The sequence below is a fragment of the Anabrus simplex genome, chromosome 8 (genome assembly GCF_040414725.1).
Source record: "Anabrus simplex isolate iqAnaSimp1 chromosome 8, ASM4041472v1, whole genome shotgun sequence".
NCBI classification, from domain to species: domain Eukaryota; kingdom Metazoa; phylum Arthropoda; class Insecta; order Orthoptera; family Tettigoniidae; genus Anabrus; species Anabrus simplex.
Window position 1 is genome coordinate 182,271,984 of NC_090272.1, and position 19,676 is coordinate 182,291,659.

The window sequence follows — 19,676 nt, forward strand, 5'->3', positions numbered from 1 at the left end:
TACTGTTTTGGGCCTAATATAAGACTGGGAATTTTATGTTTTGGTGTTAAAATGTTAAAATCTGCAGTAGTTTTATTTGCGCACGTTACATTTAAATGATTTGTATCATTTCCAACTCGTACTGACATGTGCAGCGAGCGCACTTTCCAGCTGAGCTCAAGGTAACGAATAAAAGTAATTCCTGAAGTTCTGATGGGTTTTTTTCTCTTTCCAATTTGATTGGATTAGTAACAGGCAGAATTGAATATAATTTATTCGAGAACTTTCGAGAATCGATACATTCGAAACCATGTTCTCGAGTTCAACATAACCTTTAAAAATCAATGTAGGCCTAATTTATGCGGTACAAGATTTCCAGAAACTGACTACGAACAGTATACCGTAGATTAAATTACAATGGAAGATTAAGAAAAGAAGGGATTTTGCCATCATGTTGGGCGGTTTTGTATCTAAAGTGCTTTATTTTATTAGATGAGAGAATTAAAAACAACACTTGTGGTCGACTGTCGTTTGAATTGGCGTTGTTATATTTTTCGAAGAGTTTGGCTAATCAAAGTTGCTGAACTGAAAGAAGTTTTCCCTGTAAAACTGAACATAAAGTGTCGAGATTTTGAACTCGCATACCGGTAACTAACGTTTAATGCTGGTTTCATGGTCTAACTTGCCTGCCTCTCATCCAGAGGGCCCGGGTTCGATTCGCAGCCAGGTCAGGCATTTTTACCTGGATATAAGGGCTGATTCGAGGTCCACTCAACCTACATGATTACCTTTATTTGAGGAGCTATCTAATGGTGAGATGGTGACCCCAGTCTAGAGAGCCAAGAATAACGGCCGAGAGGATTCGTCACACTGAGCATGCGACACCTCACAATTTGCAGGCCTTCGGGTTGAGCAGCGGTCGCTTGGGAGGCAAAGGCCCATTTGGGCTGTAGTTTGGTTTGGGAGTGTTTGTAAGATTATAATTATACATATTTCATTTTTGTGATGTTTAGCCAAATTGTTGATGGTTTTTGTTCATTCCCGAATTTTCCGTTTTCCCATGTTATACATTTTATTTTCGTGGTCCCTCAAAAAACGGAGAATCAAGGTTCCACTGTACTGCCTAAAGTGTTTTGAGCATGTGAAAAGAATGGAAGAATCCCAAGGGAGATATGGAGCAGAGAATGGAGGGAATGAGGCCGAGAGCAAGACTAAGGAAGAGATGGCGTGACCAAATACTTTAATACACCAATACCGGACAGCTCTATCTCAACAGCATTGAGTGGAAAAATTATAAAGTAGAATCTGTTTGAGGATCCACCCAGCCTCTGGGGAAAATGTTTAATAACTACACTCTCCTCTTTTTTCTAGCCTGTTCTCAATTACCTAGCGCAGGATTTTGTATGGACTTAGCCTAGTTTTCCGGCCGGATGCCTTTCATAACAGCAATCATATATGGATAGATATATATACCGTACTCACCATTGCGTGTTTTTGTGGTTGTTTTTCATAGGATGTGTTTTATATACTTGAAGATGCGTATGGATACAAACACAAACCCTCGATCTACAGGAATTAAGAGACGTGATTAAAATCTCTGACTCAGCCGGGTATCGTACCGGGGCCCTCTGAACCGAAGGCCAGTACGCTGACCATTCCGTGGTGGTGATAATTTAAAAGGAAGTACAACTGGCCAGCCATCCTCTATTAACACTAATCAGAAGGAAATTGGAAGAGGTCCAAAACTCCGAAGAATGAAAGGGGGGGTGGGGGGGTGGCACGAAGAGCTAATCATTCAGCCAAAGAGCCAAAGGGGGCAGATAACCTAACAACATCCATGATTTATTAAGATTTTGGGAAAGAGAAGAAGCTGTAATTAAGAAACAGTAGTCTTCTTCTTCTTCTTCTTCTTCTTCTTCTGTATGGCCGATCTACAGAGCAACCAGTGGCGGCTCGTGAAAAAATCGTCCTACGTGCTACAAAAAACAAGCTAAATACGCTGTTTTAAATCTGCATATTGCCATGATGAACAACGCATACTTCAAACTTGGTAATACTACTACTACTACTACTACTACTACTACTAATAATAATAATAATAATAATAATAATAATAATAATAATAATAATAATACAACTTTTTTCACAATTTATTACTCAGAACAAACAAAAACAACATTAATTTGGAAGCAGATGAATTCTTCGACAACTGTCTACGAGATAAATAATTCATTGAAGAAATATTGTTTTTACTAACCTAATGGCGCAACTTACATCAGTGCAAATAGAATCGTGGGAATATAGATCCCCACTAAGAACACTAATTTAATTTCACTTTATATACACTGCAGTGGATAAATAATTTGATAAATCTTCGTATAAACTTTAGCACTAACACAATGACAGGAAAAACACGCACCAGTAATATAAACGCGAGATTAAAAACTACACAGAGCAACTGAAAGAGCTGCCAGCTGATTCATTGAGACCTCCCCTATTACCAGAGTAAATGTCCGGCTCCATGGCTAAATGGTTAGCTATTGTTTGCTAGGGGCTTTACGTCGCACCGACACAGATAGGTCTTATGGCGACGATGGGATAGGAAAGGCCTAGGAGTTGGAAGGAAGCGGCCGTGGCCTTAATTAAGGTACAGCCCCAGCATTTGCCTGGTGTGAAAATGGGAAACCACAGAAAACCATCTTCAGGGCTGCCGATAGTGGGATTCGAACCTACTATCTCCGGGATGCAAGCTCACATCCGCGCGCCTCTACGCGCACGGCCAACTCGCCCGGTAAATGGTTAGCGTGCTGGCCTTTGGTCACAGGGATCCTGGATTCGATTCCCGGCAGGGTCTGGAATTTTAACCATCATTGGGTGTACGTGTTGTCGTCATCATCATTTCATCCTCATCACGACTCGCAGGTCGCCTACGGGAGTCAAATCAAAAGATCTGCATCTGGCGAGTCGAACATGTCCTCGGATACTTCCGGCACTAAAAGCCATACGCTATTTCATTTCACCAGAGTAAATTACATTGTAATGCGGGATAACATTTAGGGTCAGTCAAAGATTCTTTGACTCGCCTACGAATTCCTTATTTTTGACACAAAAGGAAGATGGATATTTTAATAAGCATGTGTGAGATAGATTGCCTCCACTTACGCTTTACTTTCGAACCCAGACGATGCTACTCTCTAGTGGCAGATTCGCTTACCACGTTCAACATAAGCACGGCCGACTGGATCCCTCGCTGCGCTCCGGGTAGCAGGAGACATCGAGTAATTCTACCCCCTTGCGGGAGAGGAAGTAACTATAAACGGGATCAGTGGAAGTTGATCCCGGTTTACGGTATACTCCGCCGGCTAGGGGGAGTGTTGCAAGCTTGGCTGCGCCTGCGTATTGCTTCTTTCAGGCTACAGGCAAGGGCTCACTTCACATGAGCACGAGCCTTGTTCCCCGGAAGAACGGCGCTAGGTGTTCGACAGATCTCGTCCTGATTTTCACAAAACACAAATTCATATCGTACTCAAAACAACGAAAAGGCACCAGGATAATTGTACTGTACATAAATAATATTCCTTACAGTTCCAAGCTACGTGCTGGAGCCCGGTAGCACGTACTGACCAGCCGCCACTGAGAGCAACTCAACCTCACGCTGCCATCTCGCTTTTGCTGTTCTTTGAATTTTCTGTTTTACCCCTGAAGACAGAAATACATAATAGGCTATATATAACACATATTGGGGTTACATGAGTGAACTACGATGTTCCTGACAAGGATGAAGTGTTCAGAATTTCCAAAAGTCTCTTTCACAAATTTATGCATGAACAATTACCATACACACGTATTAAATTAGTTGGACTAGTGCTCAACCCTATGCCAATAATACACTGAAATAATTTTCTTACACCGGGCTGAGTGGCTCAGACGGTTGATGCGATGGCCTTCTGGTCCAATTTGGCAGGTTTGATCCTGGTTCAGTTCGGTGGTATTTGAAGGTGCTCAAACACGTGTCGGTAGATTTACTGACATGTAAAAGAATTCCTGCAGGATTATATTCCGGCACCTCGGCGTGTCCAAAAACCGTAAAACTTTCCTGTCCTATCGTCGGCATAAGACCTATCTGTGTCAGCGCGACGTAAAGCAACTAGCAAAAAAAAAACATTTCAGTAGGCTATTTGATTAAATTTCTTAATATAAGGGGCGTAGAATGTAACCTCAACACAGATGCGAGGTCATTACTTCTTTTTAATACTTGCGGTCCTTATTTCCCATACCCATTATCTTGCTGGGTAATTTGTTCAGCGCATAACACTTTTCATGGAATATAATTGCAATGTAAGATTATTTAGTGACAGACACTGATACATTATAAGCAACATGACAGTGCGGCAAGCATCATACAGACGGCAGCATGTTTTGAAATGTTGGTCACACCAAGCCATGTAGGTAGCAGCACTATCGGCTTTCTCACTGAAAACAGTAAGCTGTTAAAGTATTTGGCGTGACCAAATCGTAAAGAATATTGGAAGACACCGTAAGGGGCTGTAGATAATATCAGAGTGGTGGAAGGAGAGAAAAAAATGGAGGTAATTTATGTAATGGACAAGGGTGACAGAAGAATATGCCTTCAGAAGTGAAAACAAAATTTGCACATGAAAGGAAATTATGTTCCCTCACCTTGAGATCAATCTCGTTATCTTCAAGGTCCAAGATCTCTCCTCTGAAGGTATAGGTGTATGTCTTGTTGATGGATGTCTGGGGTGCAGAACCTTTACCAGGGAAATGCAGCCACAATGTATCGGGAGGAAGGGACTCATTGTAGGTGCTGCCTTTCTCAGGTGCCACCGCCATGTGCAGCACGGTGCTGGAGCTTCCTGTATACCGGATCAGAGCGCCAACAATCAACCCTGTAAACAATAATGTTTAGATATGTACTTTTTCCTCGTTGGCCTGTTAATGCTTTCACGTACCCAGATGTTTCAGTCTGTAAATAGGAAGAACAATGATACAGGAAATGTAGTAAAATACTCAAGACGTAAGAAGAGAACTACAACTAATAAATATTGTATTACCATTACACAGGATGGTACTTATTTTAAAGTTTAGGCAAAAGCTGTGGACACATTTTTAATGCATTCCAAATGGATACATCTTCATTATAGACAGGTATGCCTTTCAGCATTCAATCGGCAAACCTCTGCGAATTAAGCACCTCAACAATTAATAATTTGCAACTAGCTCTGTGGCCACATTTGGTTCCACAACTCTTATCATTAAATCAAAAAACCTACTTTAACCATCATCATCTTGGTCCCCATCTACTTCTCTCACTCTTGATGGTCTAGTCCATAATTCTCCTAGGTACCAGTAACCTTCTTTCCCTCCATTCGCCTCATGTGTCTCCACCATCAATGCCAGGTTGTACATACAGCTTCATTTTTAAAGTTGATTCCAAACTTAACTTTTATCCTCCTCCTTCTGTGTCCCCTGCTGCCATCGTTCCCACCTGTTTGTACTAGCAATCATTCTCACTACTTTCATGTCCGTTATCTTATGAATAAGATAATCTGAGTCTACCCAGCTTCCATTCCCGAAAAGAAGGTCTGAAAACCTAAGACTGTTTCATCTAGGAGCTGATTTCATTCTTACAGAATACCACTGATCACGACAGCAAAATCACTGTGCAAATCAATTTCGCATCAAAATTTGACACATGATTTTCCTTTGAAAAATGTCTTAAAAATAAACAGCATATTTATTTAATAGAATAATATATACAGTAGAGTCTCGCTCATCCGACCTTCGCTTATCCGACATTCTGTGTTATCCGACACTGATAGACTTAATTTGAACTTTTGGTGGAGACTAAATTCGCCAGCTGCTGTGGAGGGTGCGACCATGGAACAAGCACTGGCGGTAGACAGTTTTTTTTCTCAAGGACAGGTGCAGTGAGTCTTCAGTCATTGTTCATTGTAGTATTGGTTGGGTGCGGATGTTATAGTTTTCATATCCTCTGTGAGTACAGCGAGTAAATGGAAGAAAGTGACTGTTTCTATGGAAGACAAGTTGAGTGCATTAAAGAGACTGGACAAAGGGGAAATTCTTCAAAATGTGGCTTCAGATTATGGTGTTGGATGTGTTACAGTGGGAGACTGGAAAAACCAGAGGGAAGAAATTTAAAAGTGGTGCTCTACCAGAGCAGAGAAAAAATGAAAAACGTGAGTACGAAAAAGTAAGTGAAGCACTATTTTTTTTTTTTTTTATCTCAACACTGGGAGAAGGGCCTGCCAATATCCAGCCCCATTCTGCAGGAAAAGGCTGTGTATTTCCAGAAGGAGTTTAATGAAGGGGACCCTAATTTTCCTGCCAGTGTTGGGTGGCTTGATCGGTGGAAAAAACAGTATGGCATTAGGCAGCTTAATATCTGTGGAGAAAAGTTTCTTTTCGTAAGACATCTGGAATGTTTTCGTTCAATACTGCATGTACTGCACAACTGAGTTGATAATTCAATAAACAGAGTACCGTAAAACATGTCATTGTTTTAGTACTAGAGTATAGCCTTCCTGTTTGTTTCAGTTAATTTTCAAAGTTATTCTGCATTATCCGACATTTTCGGTGATCCGATGTACTCCAGGTCCCGTTTAGGTCGGATAATCGAGATTCTACTGTAGTAGTTTTCTATTAAAAAAAGTAATGGATCTCCTATGAATTGCACTCAATGCCCTTTTTAAAGCACTTCTTTATATAGGCCTACTAGATTGAGAGTAGTATGACATTTAGGTACAGCTTTCCCTTTCAAATTATTGAAGGAATGCACTGAAGACATAAATAGCCATGAGTAAATATTGTCTGAGGTAGATACCAATATGATCTAAAATTTGCCCTTACGCTTCATTAATCATCATACAAAAAGGTATGACAAATAGAAAAGGATTGCTTTTGAACAAAAAAAATTGTGATGTGTCTGGAAGTGATAGATTGATTCTGGGAATCATAGTTCTATGACCTATCATTTCACTCTACTAAAAAAAACAGTCCTGCTGAACACGCGCTCATGTTAACATTTATTGGTTGATGCTACCGCAGAATACCTAGGAGATGTCAAAGGAGTTCGTTAGCCAGGTCACAGTTCAATACGATTCTACATGCAAAATGTCCAAAATATAATTTCTTAAATAACTGAAGTCTGAAAAATATGCAAGAACTGATTTGTATTCACTGCCATTACTATGAACAAGCAAATCAAACTGAAGAGTGCAAGGGATGCATGCATTCACGCTTGACCCACCATGTTGCATCTCTAATCACTATGACATTGTCTGTTCATGCCATGTTTCATATCTACTCTCTACGACCGTCCATAGCTCAACGGCTGCTTTACCCCACTGGGTTAGTGCGGAGCCTGGTAAAGGGATATGTTGTGCGAAATAAAACTTTTAAACTTGTAAAAGTCAGGACGTTAATGAAACTCTGGCGAGCTTCACAGCCGAAATATGACATGCATTTATTGATCATGTGGTGCAGATGAGCTGAGATTCTGGGAATCCGACAGTCTGTGCTACACGACTGACGACTGTCTTGTCATTAATCTGAACGATACGAGCAGCAGTGAGATAGAAGAGAGAGAAAATCCGACTTGGAAGGAATTTGTCCTTTATCAGATTCTATTTCAGTACAGTACTTTTTTAATTTTCTTAAATATTTCCTTTTTGAAACTATATTACCCTTTATTGAAAAATTAAAAGTGTGAATATTTCTTTATATGAGCTGTTGTCAATTACTTATTATGTATTTACGTTTTGGGTATAACATCAAATCCATCAACCTTATGTAGTTTATTTCTTTTCTGAGATGTTAAATATCCAGATGTGATTTGTCATTCGTTTTTTTATTCCTCATGGACAGTTGAATAATCCACTCACCATAGCATTTTAATTACATGTTGACATCAGTTGTATCCAGCAAGTCTATGGATAGTCAAATCTGATTAAATTGCGACAATCAGGTTAGGTAATGACAGCTCTTAAACAATCCTACATGGCTCTCGTCATGTGCTCGGAGCATTCCAGTGATTCTCCAATCAACGTGGAGACCATGGATGGATACATGATGTTCTTTGTTTACATCAATTTTGGTTCTCTCGATGACAATAGCAGCAATTTCATATCTAGACAATTGCCATACATATTTTCTATAATTAATCGTATACCATTTAAAAAGCTTTGAGAAGCATTTAAAGCTCTAATACAATCTCAATAGCACAAATTTCTAATATGAGGGTATGTGGCAGCAAGCTACTACTATTACTTCTTCTTTTACTAAAGTGTTCAATGTCATTTATTCCTTCAGCTTTCTTGGTACCTCCCCAGTCCCTAAGTCCACATACTCGGAGCCACATTGTGTACTTTTTTTTTTTTTCCCCCTCAAAGGATATTGCAAGTTACTGTAGCTCAACTGAGACCACTCAATCACGTGTGGACCATCTAGTTGTGACGGTTACCACTGCAGCACTAAGAATATGTGCAGAATCAATGAAGCCATGGCAGTTCTCTTGGAGGTAGGAAGCTGATTGCAATTGATTGCGGAGTGGGAGGGCAGACAATTGGAGCATTACTTTCTTCCAAAGTAGACCTACCTTGAAGTCACCCTGGACTGGACCTTAACATACAGGACACACTGCATGAATGCTGGACAAAAGCTCTTAGCCGGACCAATATCCTTCGTCAACTTTACTTGACCACGTGGGGCGCACATCCAACAGTACTGAGGACATCTGCTTTGGCTCTCAGTTTCTCTGCGGCAGAATATGCAAGCCCTGTGTGGTTCAATTCGGCTCATACAAAGCAGGTGGATGTAGCTTTGAATGAAACCTGCAGAGTAGTTTCAGGATGCTTGAAAGCAACCCCTACTGAGAAACTTAACTGTCTGGTTGCGATTGCTTCCCCTGATAGGAGAAGCGGCAGCAAGGCATGAGAGGATAAAGGTGGAGAACAACAGGAGTAACCCTTTATTTGGACCTCAACCACCTCCTAAAAGATTAAAATCAAGAAAGAGCTTCCTCAATGCTTCTACCACTTTAAACAAATCACCAGCAACAGCGCGGCAAGACCTGTGACAAAGCAGAATACAACACTTTCCACAGTAAATGGTACCTCATGAATCTCCACCTCCTGGATTACAGCTCAAATGGGCTACTTGGAGGTCACTTAATCATTGAGGAGTGGTACTGGATGTTTACAAAAACAGACAGAACTTTGTAACTGCGGGGAAAAACAAACTGACCCACATGTGTATAACTGTAAATTATGGCCTGTCCAATGTACACTTCAAGGCCTCGTTCAAGCGCCCACACAGGGAATTGCTGTTGCTGATTACTGCGATGGATTCAGTGACCGAACAAATATCTGTAAAGAGCCGTGGTGTCTTTTGTGGAATGTAATGTGTATGTTATATTTATTTGTATTTATGAATATTTGTACTGTTCATGTTGTATCAACGCTGTGACAAAATAATAATAATAATAATAATAATAATAATAATAATAATAATAATAATAACTTGTTAAAGGGAAGTATACATAATTCACAATATTTACAATATAAAGGTACAATTTCTTGTGTCTGGTTGGTTACCTAGCTACGGTAATGAATAGACCATACAACCAGCATCTCAACACCAAGTGACAGGCGGCAGTGCATAACATGATACTCAAAGGTGACCGATGGTGGTGGTGGTAGTGATTATTGTTTTAAGAGGGAAGTACAACTAGGCAACCACCCTCTATATAACACTAATCAGAGAGAAAAAATGGAAGGGATCTGACACTTCAAAAAATGAAGGTACAGGCCAAAGGAAAACTAGGGCCACAAAGGGGATGAAATGCAAGACTCCCTAGGCCTTGACTGCTCTAATACCATTGGGTTTGGAAAAAGGCAAGAGTTGACCAAGAAATGTTGGATAGGATAGATGAAAGTGAGGACCCTAGCACAAGAAAGTGAGAGCAAAGCCAGGACTCAGCTGAAGGCCCCGTGGTCGCCATCCCACGCTCTCAAGTTCAGAGCCCCTGGGGCCCCTTTCAGTCGCCTCTTACAACGGGTAGGTGATAGCGCAGGTGTTATTCTACCGCCCCCACTCACAGGGGGATCTACGGTGACCGATGGCTTCGGGCGGGTGAGCGTTTCCTTAGGTAGGGTGATGTCCCCTTAATGTAGGAAATGACACTGAAACGCATCAGTAGCGCCTGACCCTGGGCTGGGCCGGCTACAAAAGGTGTCTGTACTGCACATCAAACCAAACCAAACCCCATGGCACTAGAGCCCTTGAAGGGTCTTGGCCTACCAAGCGACCGCTGCTCAGCCCGAAGGCCTGCAGATTACGAGGTGTCGTGTGGTCAGCACCTCGAATCCTCTCGGCCATTATTCTTGGCTTCCTAGAACGGGGCCGCTAACTCACCATCAGATAGCTCTTCAATTCTAATCACGTAGGCTGAGTGGACCTCGAACCACCCCTCAGGTCCAGGTAAAAATCCCTGACCTGGCCGGGAATCGAAGCCGGGGCCTCCGGGTAAGAGGCAGGCACACTACCCCTACACCATGGGCCAGCCTGTACAGCACATCAGCAGAAGAAAAAGGTCGTAAGACAGTTTTCCTGCTGTCGATATGTACACATGCTGCAGCTCTGCTAGTTAGGAGTAGAAGTGTGAAAGAAACTGCGAAACCTCTCATAATTATGGTCTACAAAAAGGGAATGGGTAATGTTGACATGTTATCACATAAGTTGCAACAGACCAACCAGGCATCACTGTAAGTTTTTTTTTTTTTTTTTTTTTTTTTTTTTTTTTAATTCTATAGATATAGCTCTTCAGAATGTTTACATAATCCATCAACAAAATGCTGATCACCAAATAATGGACAAGTACAGGTTTGTAGTGTCAATTATTGAAGGTGGTGGTGGTGATTATTGTTTTTAGAGGGAAGTACAACTGGGCAACCAACCTCTATATAACACTAATCAAAGAGAAAAAAATAGAAGGGGTCTGACACTTCAAAAAATGAAGGTACTGGCCAAAGAAAAATAATGGCCATGAAGGCCATGAAAATGGAAGATTCCCTAGGCCTCCATACTAATACCACGGGTGGCGGAAAATAAAAATAGTTGACTAAAAGACGTCTGGCAGTGCAGAGGAACGTGAGCAGCATGGCACAAGTAAGTGGAAGCAATGCCAGGACTCTGCTAAGGGCCCTGTGGTCCTCAACTCACGCTCGCCAAGTTAAGAGTCCCTGGGGCCCCTTTTAATTGCCTCTTACGACAGGCAGGGGATACCATGGGTGTTATTCTAGAGCCCCCACCCACACGGGGATGTGAATTATTGAAGATCGTGTATCTGATGATCCAGCACCTCAGACTCCAGTTCCAAGTGGTGATGGTGACGGACCTAAGCACGAGCTTGTTCACCTACCAGGCTAACAAGAAAGATTGTGTGTCGTACGTGACCATACAAAGAAGAGAGAAAGATCCAGCTACTGGTGTCCTGGTTGTAATGTTGGCCTCAACTAGAACATTACTACAGGAGCAGCCCTAGGGTGAAGAGGAGCAAGATGTAGACAGGATCGCATGTAGGGGAAAATGCATATTTTATTATCAATTGAACAAATATCATTGCATGGACCTGAAACTTACACACATATTAGATAGATATATGTGCATAATTTTGTACATCTTGGATTTTCTGTTTCATGTTTCATCTTGTATTTATTATTGTTAGAATTTTGATATTGTTTATGAAATAAATAAAAAAGGCGTATGGCTTTTAGTGCCGGGAGTGTCCGAGAACAAGCCTGGCTCGCCAGATGCAGGTCTTTTGATCTGACTCCCGTAGGCAACCTGCGCGTCGTGATGAGGATGAAATGATGATGAAGACGACACTTACACCCGACCCCCATGCCAACGAAATTAACCAATTAAGGTTAAAATTCCTGACCCTGCCAGGAATCGAACCCGGGACCCCTGTGACCAAAGGCCAGCACGCTTACCATTTAGCCATGGAGCCAGATGTTTATGAAATAATCACTCCACTATTTTCAAGTCTCCATTTTTTTAAAACGAACCTCACAGAAAAGTTAACATTACCTTCTGAATCTCCAGTTCAATGCATTTTTAATGACATGACACAGTGATGTGGAACACTGTTCACAACAGGATGAAAATAATAATCCACTTGGTGGTAAATATCACAAAATGGCTGCTGGTACAGAATTTAACATTGCTGGTTCTAGGGCTACTGGAAGCGACTTTCTCATCTGGATGAAATCTGCTACACTTCTGTTAAATCCACCTACAATTGGAAATGCAAGAGGACCTCCGAAGAGATGTAAAATTAGTTGCATGTTTTTTAACATGAGTCATTATTACTAATTAATACATCATATGGACCTAGTTGTTCAGAAAATGTATGCTTCTTGACATAAACTTGTATATCAATGTTTGTATAGGCCTACATTATGTAGGCGGACCATGAAATCATGAACAGTGACATCACCGGCTCCTGCTCATTTCCAAGCGTACAATTTCTCTTGCTTATACTCTGAACATTATGGCTTCTAAATTGATGGTTAGACCAATTTGGGTGGTTGTGCTCGGAAACACAGACATACAACCAATCGCATGCAGCCGTTCACATCGATTTATATCGACTGAGGGCAATATCAAAACCTAGTTGCCAACTGTATTGTGTACATTCACCACAAAGTTAAGTTATCTTGCTCGGTGTATATAGTATTTGGTACGGCTCTTTATCTTTTGCATTTTCTTCAGTAATGTGTGTTTTTCATGTTGTTAACTTTAACATTTATAGTATAGCATAGCAAAGTTTACAGTTTAGCACAGCATAATTTAATAAAATAGCCTAATAGTTATTTATAGTTTTAATAGTTCAGTGTGACCGAGCTCGATAGCTGCAGTCGCTTAAATGCGGCCAGTACCCAGTATTCGGGAGACAGTGGGTTCAAACCCCACTGTCAGCGGTCCTGAAGATGGTTTTCCATTTTCACACCAGGAAAATGCTGGGACTGTACCTTAATTAAGGCCATGGCCGCTTCCTTCTCACTCCTAGCCCTTTCCAATCCCATCATCGCCATAAGACCTATCTGTATCGGTGCGACGTAAAGCCAATTGTAAAAAAAAAATTAGTTCAGTGTAGCTGTAGTTGTATTTACGTCCTTGTTTTAGTTAGTATATCAAGTTCATCTGTGTGTACCATGTTTCAGTCTCAGTGTAGTTCGGGAAAGACAAGTGGCAAGGTGGTGGTGGTGATTATTGTTTCAAGAGGAAGTACAACTAGGCAACCATCCTCTATTTAACACTAATCAGAGGGAAAAATGGAAGGGATCCGACACTTCGAAAAAATGAAGCTATCGGCCAAAGGAAGAGAAGGGCCACGAAGGGCGTGAAAATGAAAGACTCCCTAGCCCTCGCAAACTTAATAGCGTCGGGGTCGGAAAAGAACAAGAGTTGACCAATGGAGGTCGGATAGGATAGATGAAAGTGAGGAGCCTGGCACAAGTAAGTGGAAGCAATGCCAGGACTCAGCTAAGGGCCCCGTGGTCGCCAACCCACGCTCCAAAGTTCAGAGCCCCTGGAGCCTCTTTTAGTCGCCTCTTACGACAGGCAGGGGATACCGTGGGTGTTATTCTACTGCCCCCACCCACGAAGTGGCAAGGAAGCGACTCTTAATATAGTGGAGTGTTTCCTTTGTTTCCTTCCTGTGCCGTCCCTTAGTAGCGAGAAATTTCTTATTTCCTCATTCATTTTTATTTTTAATAATATATTCTTGTTTTAGTGTCCGATATTGTTAGCAAGCGTATTTATTGTGAATTTGTTTCCACTCATGATTCGTTCGTTTTTCTGAGTACATACTACCTTTTACGCAGTCTGTGTGCCATGGTCGTATTGCATCACCTGTTCTCGGAGCAATAGAATGGCAACATAGGTCAGGTGAAGCTCATGCGAACTGTCAATTTAGAAGTAAAGCCGCGTAGAGGATAGGTTGTCTATACCCAGTGCTCTTAGTGCCTGTACTTCCAATGCATGAATGAATGAATGAACCACATTTAGTATAAAATATGCGTCCATACACATTGCACATGACAGATAGGGAAAAACAAGGTTGCAACTGATAGAGCATGAATTTCTGTTGCTTAGACTCTTCAAATCTGCGATACTCTAGCTCAAACATTTCGACAGCAATAGCGGTGGTTCGCCACCAAACCAAGCAATCCTTGGCAAGTGTGTCCCAGATTTGTGGATTAGTATCTGTGACCTTCAGGGTTTGTTTAAGCTGGTCTTTGAGGGACATCACTTGGTCTTGTGCCCAAGCAGAGTTTATGGTGTGGAAACCTCTCTTATTTGCCGTCGGCGTAAGTGGACAGGGCACGTCAGCAATATGAGGGACACCAGACTTCCTCACCATTTCCTGTATTCCGAGAGCCAATAACAGAGGCTTCTACACCATTCACACACACTTTCTCAAGAACTATGAGATCGGAGACGTTGTTCTCCCATATGATACTTAACATGGAACTAAGTATCTATTGACAAAAATGCTCAAGTTTCTTGATGTCACAGCGGAACAGAGACTAGGCCTAGGTTTCACACCCACAAAGTAAAGTTGAGATTATGACTGCTTTTATACACCCTGAGTTTGGTATGAACAGTTATGTCTTTAATCCCGAAAATCTGGATCAACATTCGGCCAAATGCCAAGTGGGCAGCAGGGAGTCTGTTTTTCATATATCCTCTTCTGAGGTGCAACATATAGACATGGTGCTCCCAAGGTATGAAAAATGTTCTACATATTCTAGTCACTTCTGAGATATAGACAATGAACTTTGTAAGGCATGTTGGGCATATTTTCAAATGAATCTATGGTGAGGCCAAAGTGATCATACAATAGGCCTAAAATCAAAAAAATTAAAACTCCAAACTACAACAAAGGTCATATTCAAGAAAGAACAGCAGCAGCCACAAAGACAATTTTCTCCATTAAGAATACGTCGGCCCTATTTCCAACAAAAACGATCTCGTACCGGCACTGAAGTTATACACTGTTTTATTATTATTATTATTAATGCTGCAACCAAATGGCCATTAGAAGGTTTACAAGATGTTACAATATGAACAGAACTTAAAAGGATATCAATCTCCTCTTACACCGTCCAACATGTTATCAATCACACTGTTCTTCACATAGCCTAACTTGCATTTGCAGTCCTCAAAATTATTATGAAATCTTTTGATAACACAAACTTTGTGGCGAAAACCATGCACGGCAAAAGGCGACATTAAATGTCTTAATTCGTAGTTTGATTTCTTCCACTCTTCCGTCAACACTGTGTCAGTTGAATAAAAGTCTTTTCACATGTCCCTCTTTCCATGCAAGATTTTGAAGGTGCGATTATAGGTGTATTTGGCTGTTGCAGTTGATTTCCATTATCATTATCATTTATTTAGGTTTGTACCAAAGAGGAGATTAAACCACAGTATCCCACGTAACATACTACTTCTTTCCCTAGACGATCTGTTGTTCTAATCATTATCTGTAGTTCACTGTAAGATTCTGAGGTCAGACGAGCTGTTTAACATGCATCATAAGGCTGGTCGTCTGCAGTGTAGAGAATTAGGATGACAGACATACAGTAATAGGGTTTCTGCTTATGTGAAATATTCGTCTTTTGTAGTGTTGAAACTACAAAGTAGACTGATCTGTTGGATTCATAATCTGCTGTATAACATAGGCCTAGTGATACGAGTGAGCTACTGAGTAGGCCTACATAGTTTATACTGCCTTTGTAGAGGAGAATACCATCACTGTACTGATGTCAGTTCAGGCTATTACCCTGTGAGCATGGTTTATAGTGTGTTCAACTTTCTGTAAAACTCTTGAAGAAACCATGTTATCAAATCGATTGTACAAGATAAAAATTGGTACATATACGACTAAATTTTGCTTTTTCCTTCAGTCTATCGGCAAATGAAGCACGACAGATTAAAAAAAAAAACTATAGGCTACATGTCACTTGTCAACAAGGTCTCTGAGTGACGTATATGAAATGTCATCGGAACTTTTCCTTGTAATGAATCACAGTTTAGTTTACATATTAGCATAATTTTATGGGCTACATTCAGAAGGAATTTGGACCAATGCTTACGTCGAATATAGTCCACTCCTAAGGAATTCAACAAATGCAACCCATTTTATGACAATCCTACAACCATATGATCAATTCCAATATGCTGATAAGAATAATGTAGTTAAAAGTAACCTTTACCTTACGTAACTTTGTCATCAATATGGGCTCATCAAACCATCTTCTAATCTATAACGTAAACATTAGCAATAATCAAACTACATTTTAGAAACTTCACAATTACCATATATAACTGCAAGGCCGGTTTCGTGAAGAAATCGCAATCGCCGGTGTTTGAACAACCATATTGTCAACACTGTCAAAATTAACAAAAATGTATATAAGAGCAAATTCAAGCTGTCAATACGGTGCGTAAGCAGGGCCTTTGCATCCAATTGAATATCAGTCGGAGCACATTCAACAAAATGCGCAGCATAACATATCGAGGCGAGTATGACGAGCCGGATAATTTTAACAGGCGCCATGTTTACACAACACAACTTAATGCAAGACCATCTACAATATATTGTAGTTGGTCTTGCTTAATGCCATCTTACTTTCCGCTCCATATTATACTACTGAATGGTAGGTACTGGTACTGATGACCAGATTGTCCCTGTTCTGTTCTGTTCGTGAAGTTTATTTGGGCTCGTTATTTCACCCAGACACTATACCGTATGATATTTGTACTAGATCTACACACGCACACAATTTCAATAAAGTAGTACACCAATGCAGTTGACAATGTTTTCGGAGTACAAGTACTTGAAGATTGAGGGAAGTAGACCATGCAGCAGACTCACAAATGGTTTCAAAGCACTGAAAGTAGATCAAGAAAAGACGTATCACCTAGACAAGTAAAAGGGAGGAATTACGTATACAAGACTAGGAGATATAGGAAAAGCACAGGGACACAAGGTATACTAATCTTCACGCTAGAGTGGCCGTCTCAGCGACTTCTACAAAACATACACACCGGGCCAACATATAAGGGACAAGCAGGAGAGGGCAGGGGAACGACGGAGGGGTGGATATATGTGAGGGTGTAGGACTTTGGACGGATGGAAGGAAAGATCTGAGCAAAGTATATGGGGGATGTAGGGAGGGGAAAGTGTCGGTGAAATCGTAAACAAAAGAGGAAGAGGGGCGATATTGTGTTGTTATGAACATCAATGAAAAGGTACACGCGATCGGCGGAGGGGGAGATGAAAAAAAAAAACGGTAGCTATGTGTCGTGGTTGAAGAGGAGGCGTTAGGGAGGGCAGGAGGCAATGAGAATATGATGAAATATGTAAGTTGTGTCAATGTATTGTGGGAAAGTGGGGTTAGAGTTGTAAATTAGAGTGATCTAAGAACTGATTTAAGATACGTATGATTGTGGGAGAGGGCTTGTAGACGAGACATGCAATTGACGTGGGAAGTGGATATTTGTATTGTATTAAGTTGGAGTACAGGCATCGACGAGGAGAGTTATACAATGGGCATTGAAAAAAGAGATGATTGATATCAGCATCTACAGATCCACAATGGCATATGGGATGCGGTTGTAAGCGAAAGCGAAATTTATAGAGAGGGGTAAGGGAATGATTAAAGCGAAGACGTATGATATTGATGATATGACGACGAGTGTAGGTGTCGTGTTGATACCAGAAAGTAGTAGGTAGTATGGGTTGGAGACTATGATAGAATTTGCCCTTCTGACATGCAGATGTTGTCCATGTGTTTTGCCATGTTTGTCGTTGTTGTGATTTGAGGAGAGATATGAAATCTGTGGCTGGAACAGAAAATGTAGCTGGGGTTGTAGATAAGAGGGAAGCCTCTTTCGCTAAGCGATCGGCTCGTTCATTGCCTGGTATGTTCTTATGTGCAGGTATCCAAATGAGGGTGATTTGGACACCTGATTGGTGTAAATTGAAGAGGATGTGTTTGACGTTATAAACATACCAGTTCAGTGTAAACTTGTTAGATTTTAGTGTTTGTAGCACAGAGAGAGAATCAGTGAATATATTAGCAGATTGTATGGATGAATGTTTGATGTAGAGTAATGTTTGGCGTATGGCAAGGAGTTCAGCCGAAAAAATAGAAAAGTGGGACGATAAGTGCAACAATTCAGCATACTGAGTCTGTTCGTAATAAAAAGCAGCGCCGACACCACAAGAATTTTTCGATCCATCAGTATAAAAATTGGGACAGGCATTAGTGGATGATATGCGAACTTTTTTAGAATGTAGAGGAAAATATGAAAGCCGGTAAGGGAGCATAGCAAAAGAAGATTCTTTAGAATGAATAATAGGAGGTGTATATTGAATCACATCGTATGCCACAGAATAGTATGGTAGCACATGACTACGAATAATAGTAGATTTAAAAGGGGAGACAAACTGAAATGCCCAAATTAAGGCAGGGGCTCGGCAAGGATGTGGGATAGGCGTTGCAAATGATTGAGCGAGTAATTGTATTTTGGGTAGAAGGTTATTGGAGAGTACGAGAAGTCGTTTGAGGAGATACTTAGCTGCTAGAAATCTGCGTCGAAGGGGAAGAGGAGGGTCACCAGTTTCAACTAATAAGGCATTAGTAGGTGTGGTAGACAACGCACCAAAACAAACTCGTAGTGCTTGATTTTGAATTGTGGTGAGGGATTGAAGGGCAGATGGTGATGCTAGATCAATTATATGTGCACAGTAGTCGAAACGAGCACGGATCGTGGAGCAATAGACTAATTTTGCTGTAGCAGGATCAGCTCCCCACGAACGACGTGTAATGGCTTTGAGGAGGTTAATATACGTGGCAGTAGAGTTACGTAGGTGTTGTATATGTTGGGAAAATTGTAATTTACGGTCAAGGATAATGCCAAGATATTTATGGTGCGAACGTATGGAAATTTCAGAAGTATCGAACAGTAAAGGCTCGGAGTTGTAAATCCGCTTGGTAGTAAAGATTACTGCAGAGCATTTATCAGGTGATAAAGAGAACCCATGAGTATGTAACCAGGACTGAACTTGAATGAGTAGCCGTGTTATACATGTGCGAGCAACATCTACGTCTCTATGGGAAAAGTAGAGAACTATGTCGTCAGCATACATAAGAATTCGGGCAGATTGGAGGGCAAGTTGCTCGAGGCCGGATAAATATAAAGCAAACAGTATTCCACTGAAGATATCACCTTGAGGGACGCCGACATTAGCTTGACGAGGGGATGGCGTAGTGAGAGGAGGTTTGAAGATTAGAGTGCGAGACGTTAAGAGATGACGTAGAAGAGTTATGAAAGTGGCTGGGATGCCTTTCTGTGATAACACATCCCATAACATATTCAGGGGGACGGAATCAAAGGCACCTCGTATATCGAGGAAGACAGCAATAGTGTGTTCTTTTCGAGATTTAGCTAATAAGATGTCTATTATAAGCATATTGATCGCATCCTGAGCATTTCGACCCTTACAGTAAGCATACTGATACTTGGGAAGGAGGGAATAATATTCCAAGTACCAGAGAAACCTTTGGAGGAGGAGT

At 41.1% G+C, this 19,676-nt stretch overlaps 1 protein-coding gene across 2 annotated transcripts in view; it reads right to left on the reverse strand.

Moving 5' to 3' along the window:
• The window catches only part of Nhe3 (Na[+]/H[+] hydrogen exchanger 3), a 254,903-nt gene extending 238,235 nt beyond the window's left edge, over positions 1–16,668 (reverse strand). For both annotated transcript variants that reach the window (XM_067153087.2, XM_067153086.2), the window contains exons 1-2: positions 16,411–16,668; positions 4,660–4,889 (exon numbers count right to left, since the gene is read on the reverse strand). In XM_067153087.2, coding sequence (XP_067009188.1) covers positions 4,660–4,889; positions 16,411–16,651 — 471 coding nt within the window. In that variant the 5' untranslated portion in view covers positions 16,652–16,668. The remainder of the gene's footprint in view (positions 1–4,659; positions 4,890–16,410) is intronic.
• Positions 16,669–19,676: the final 3,008 nt, after the last annotated feature.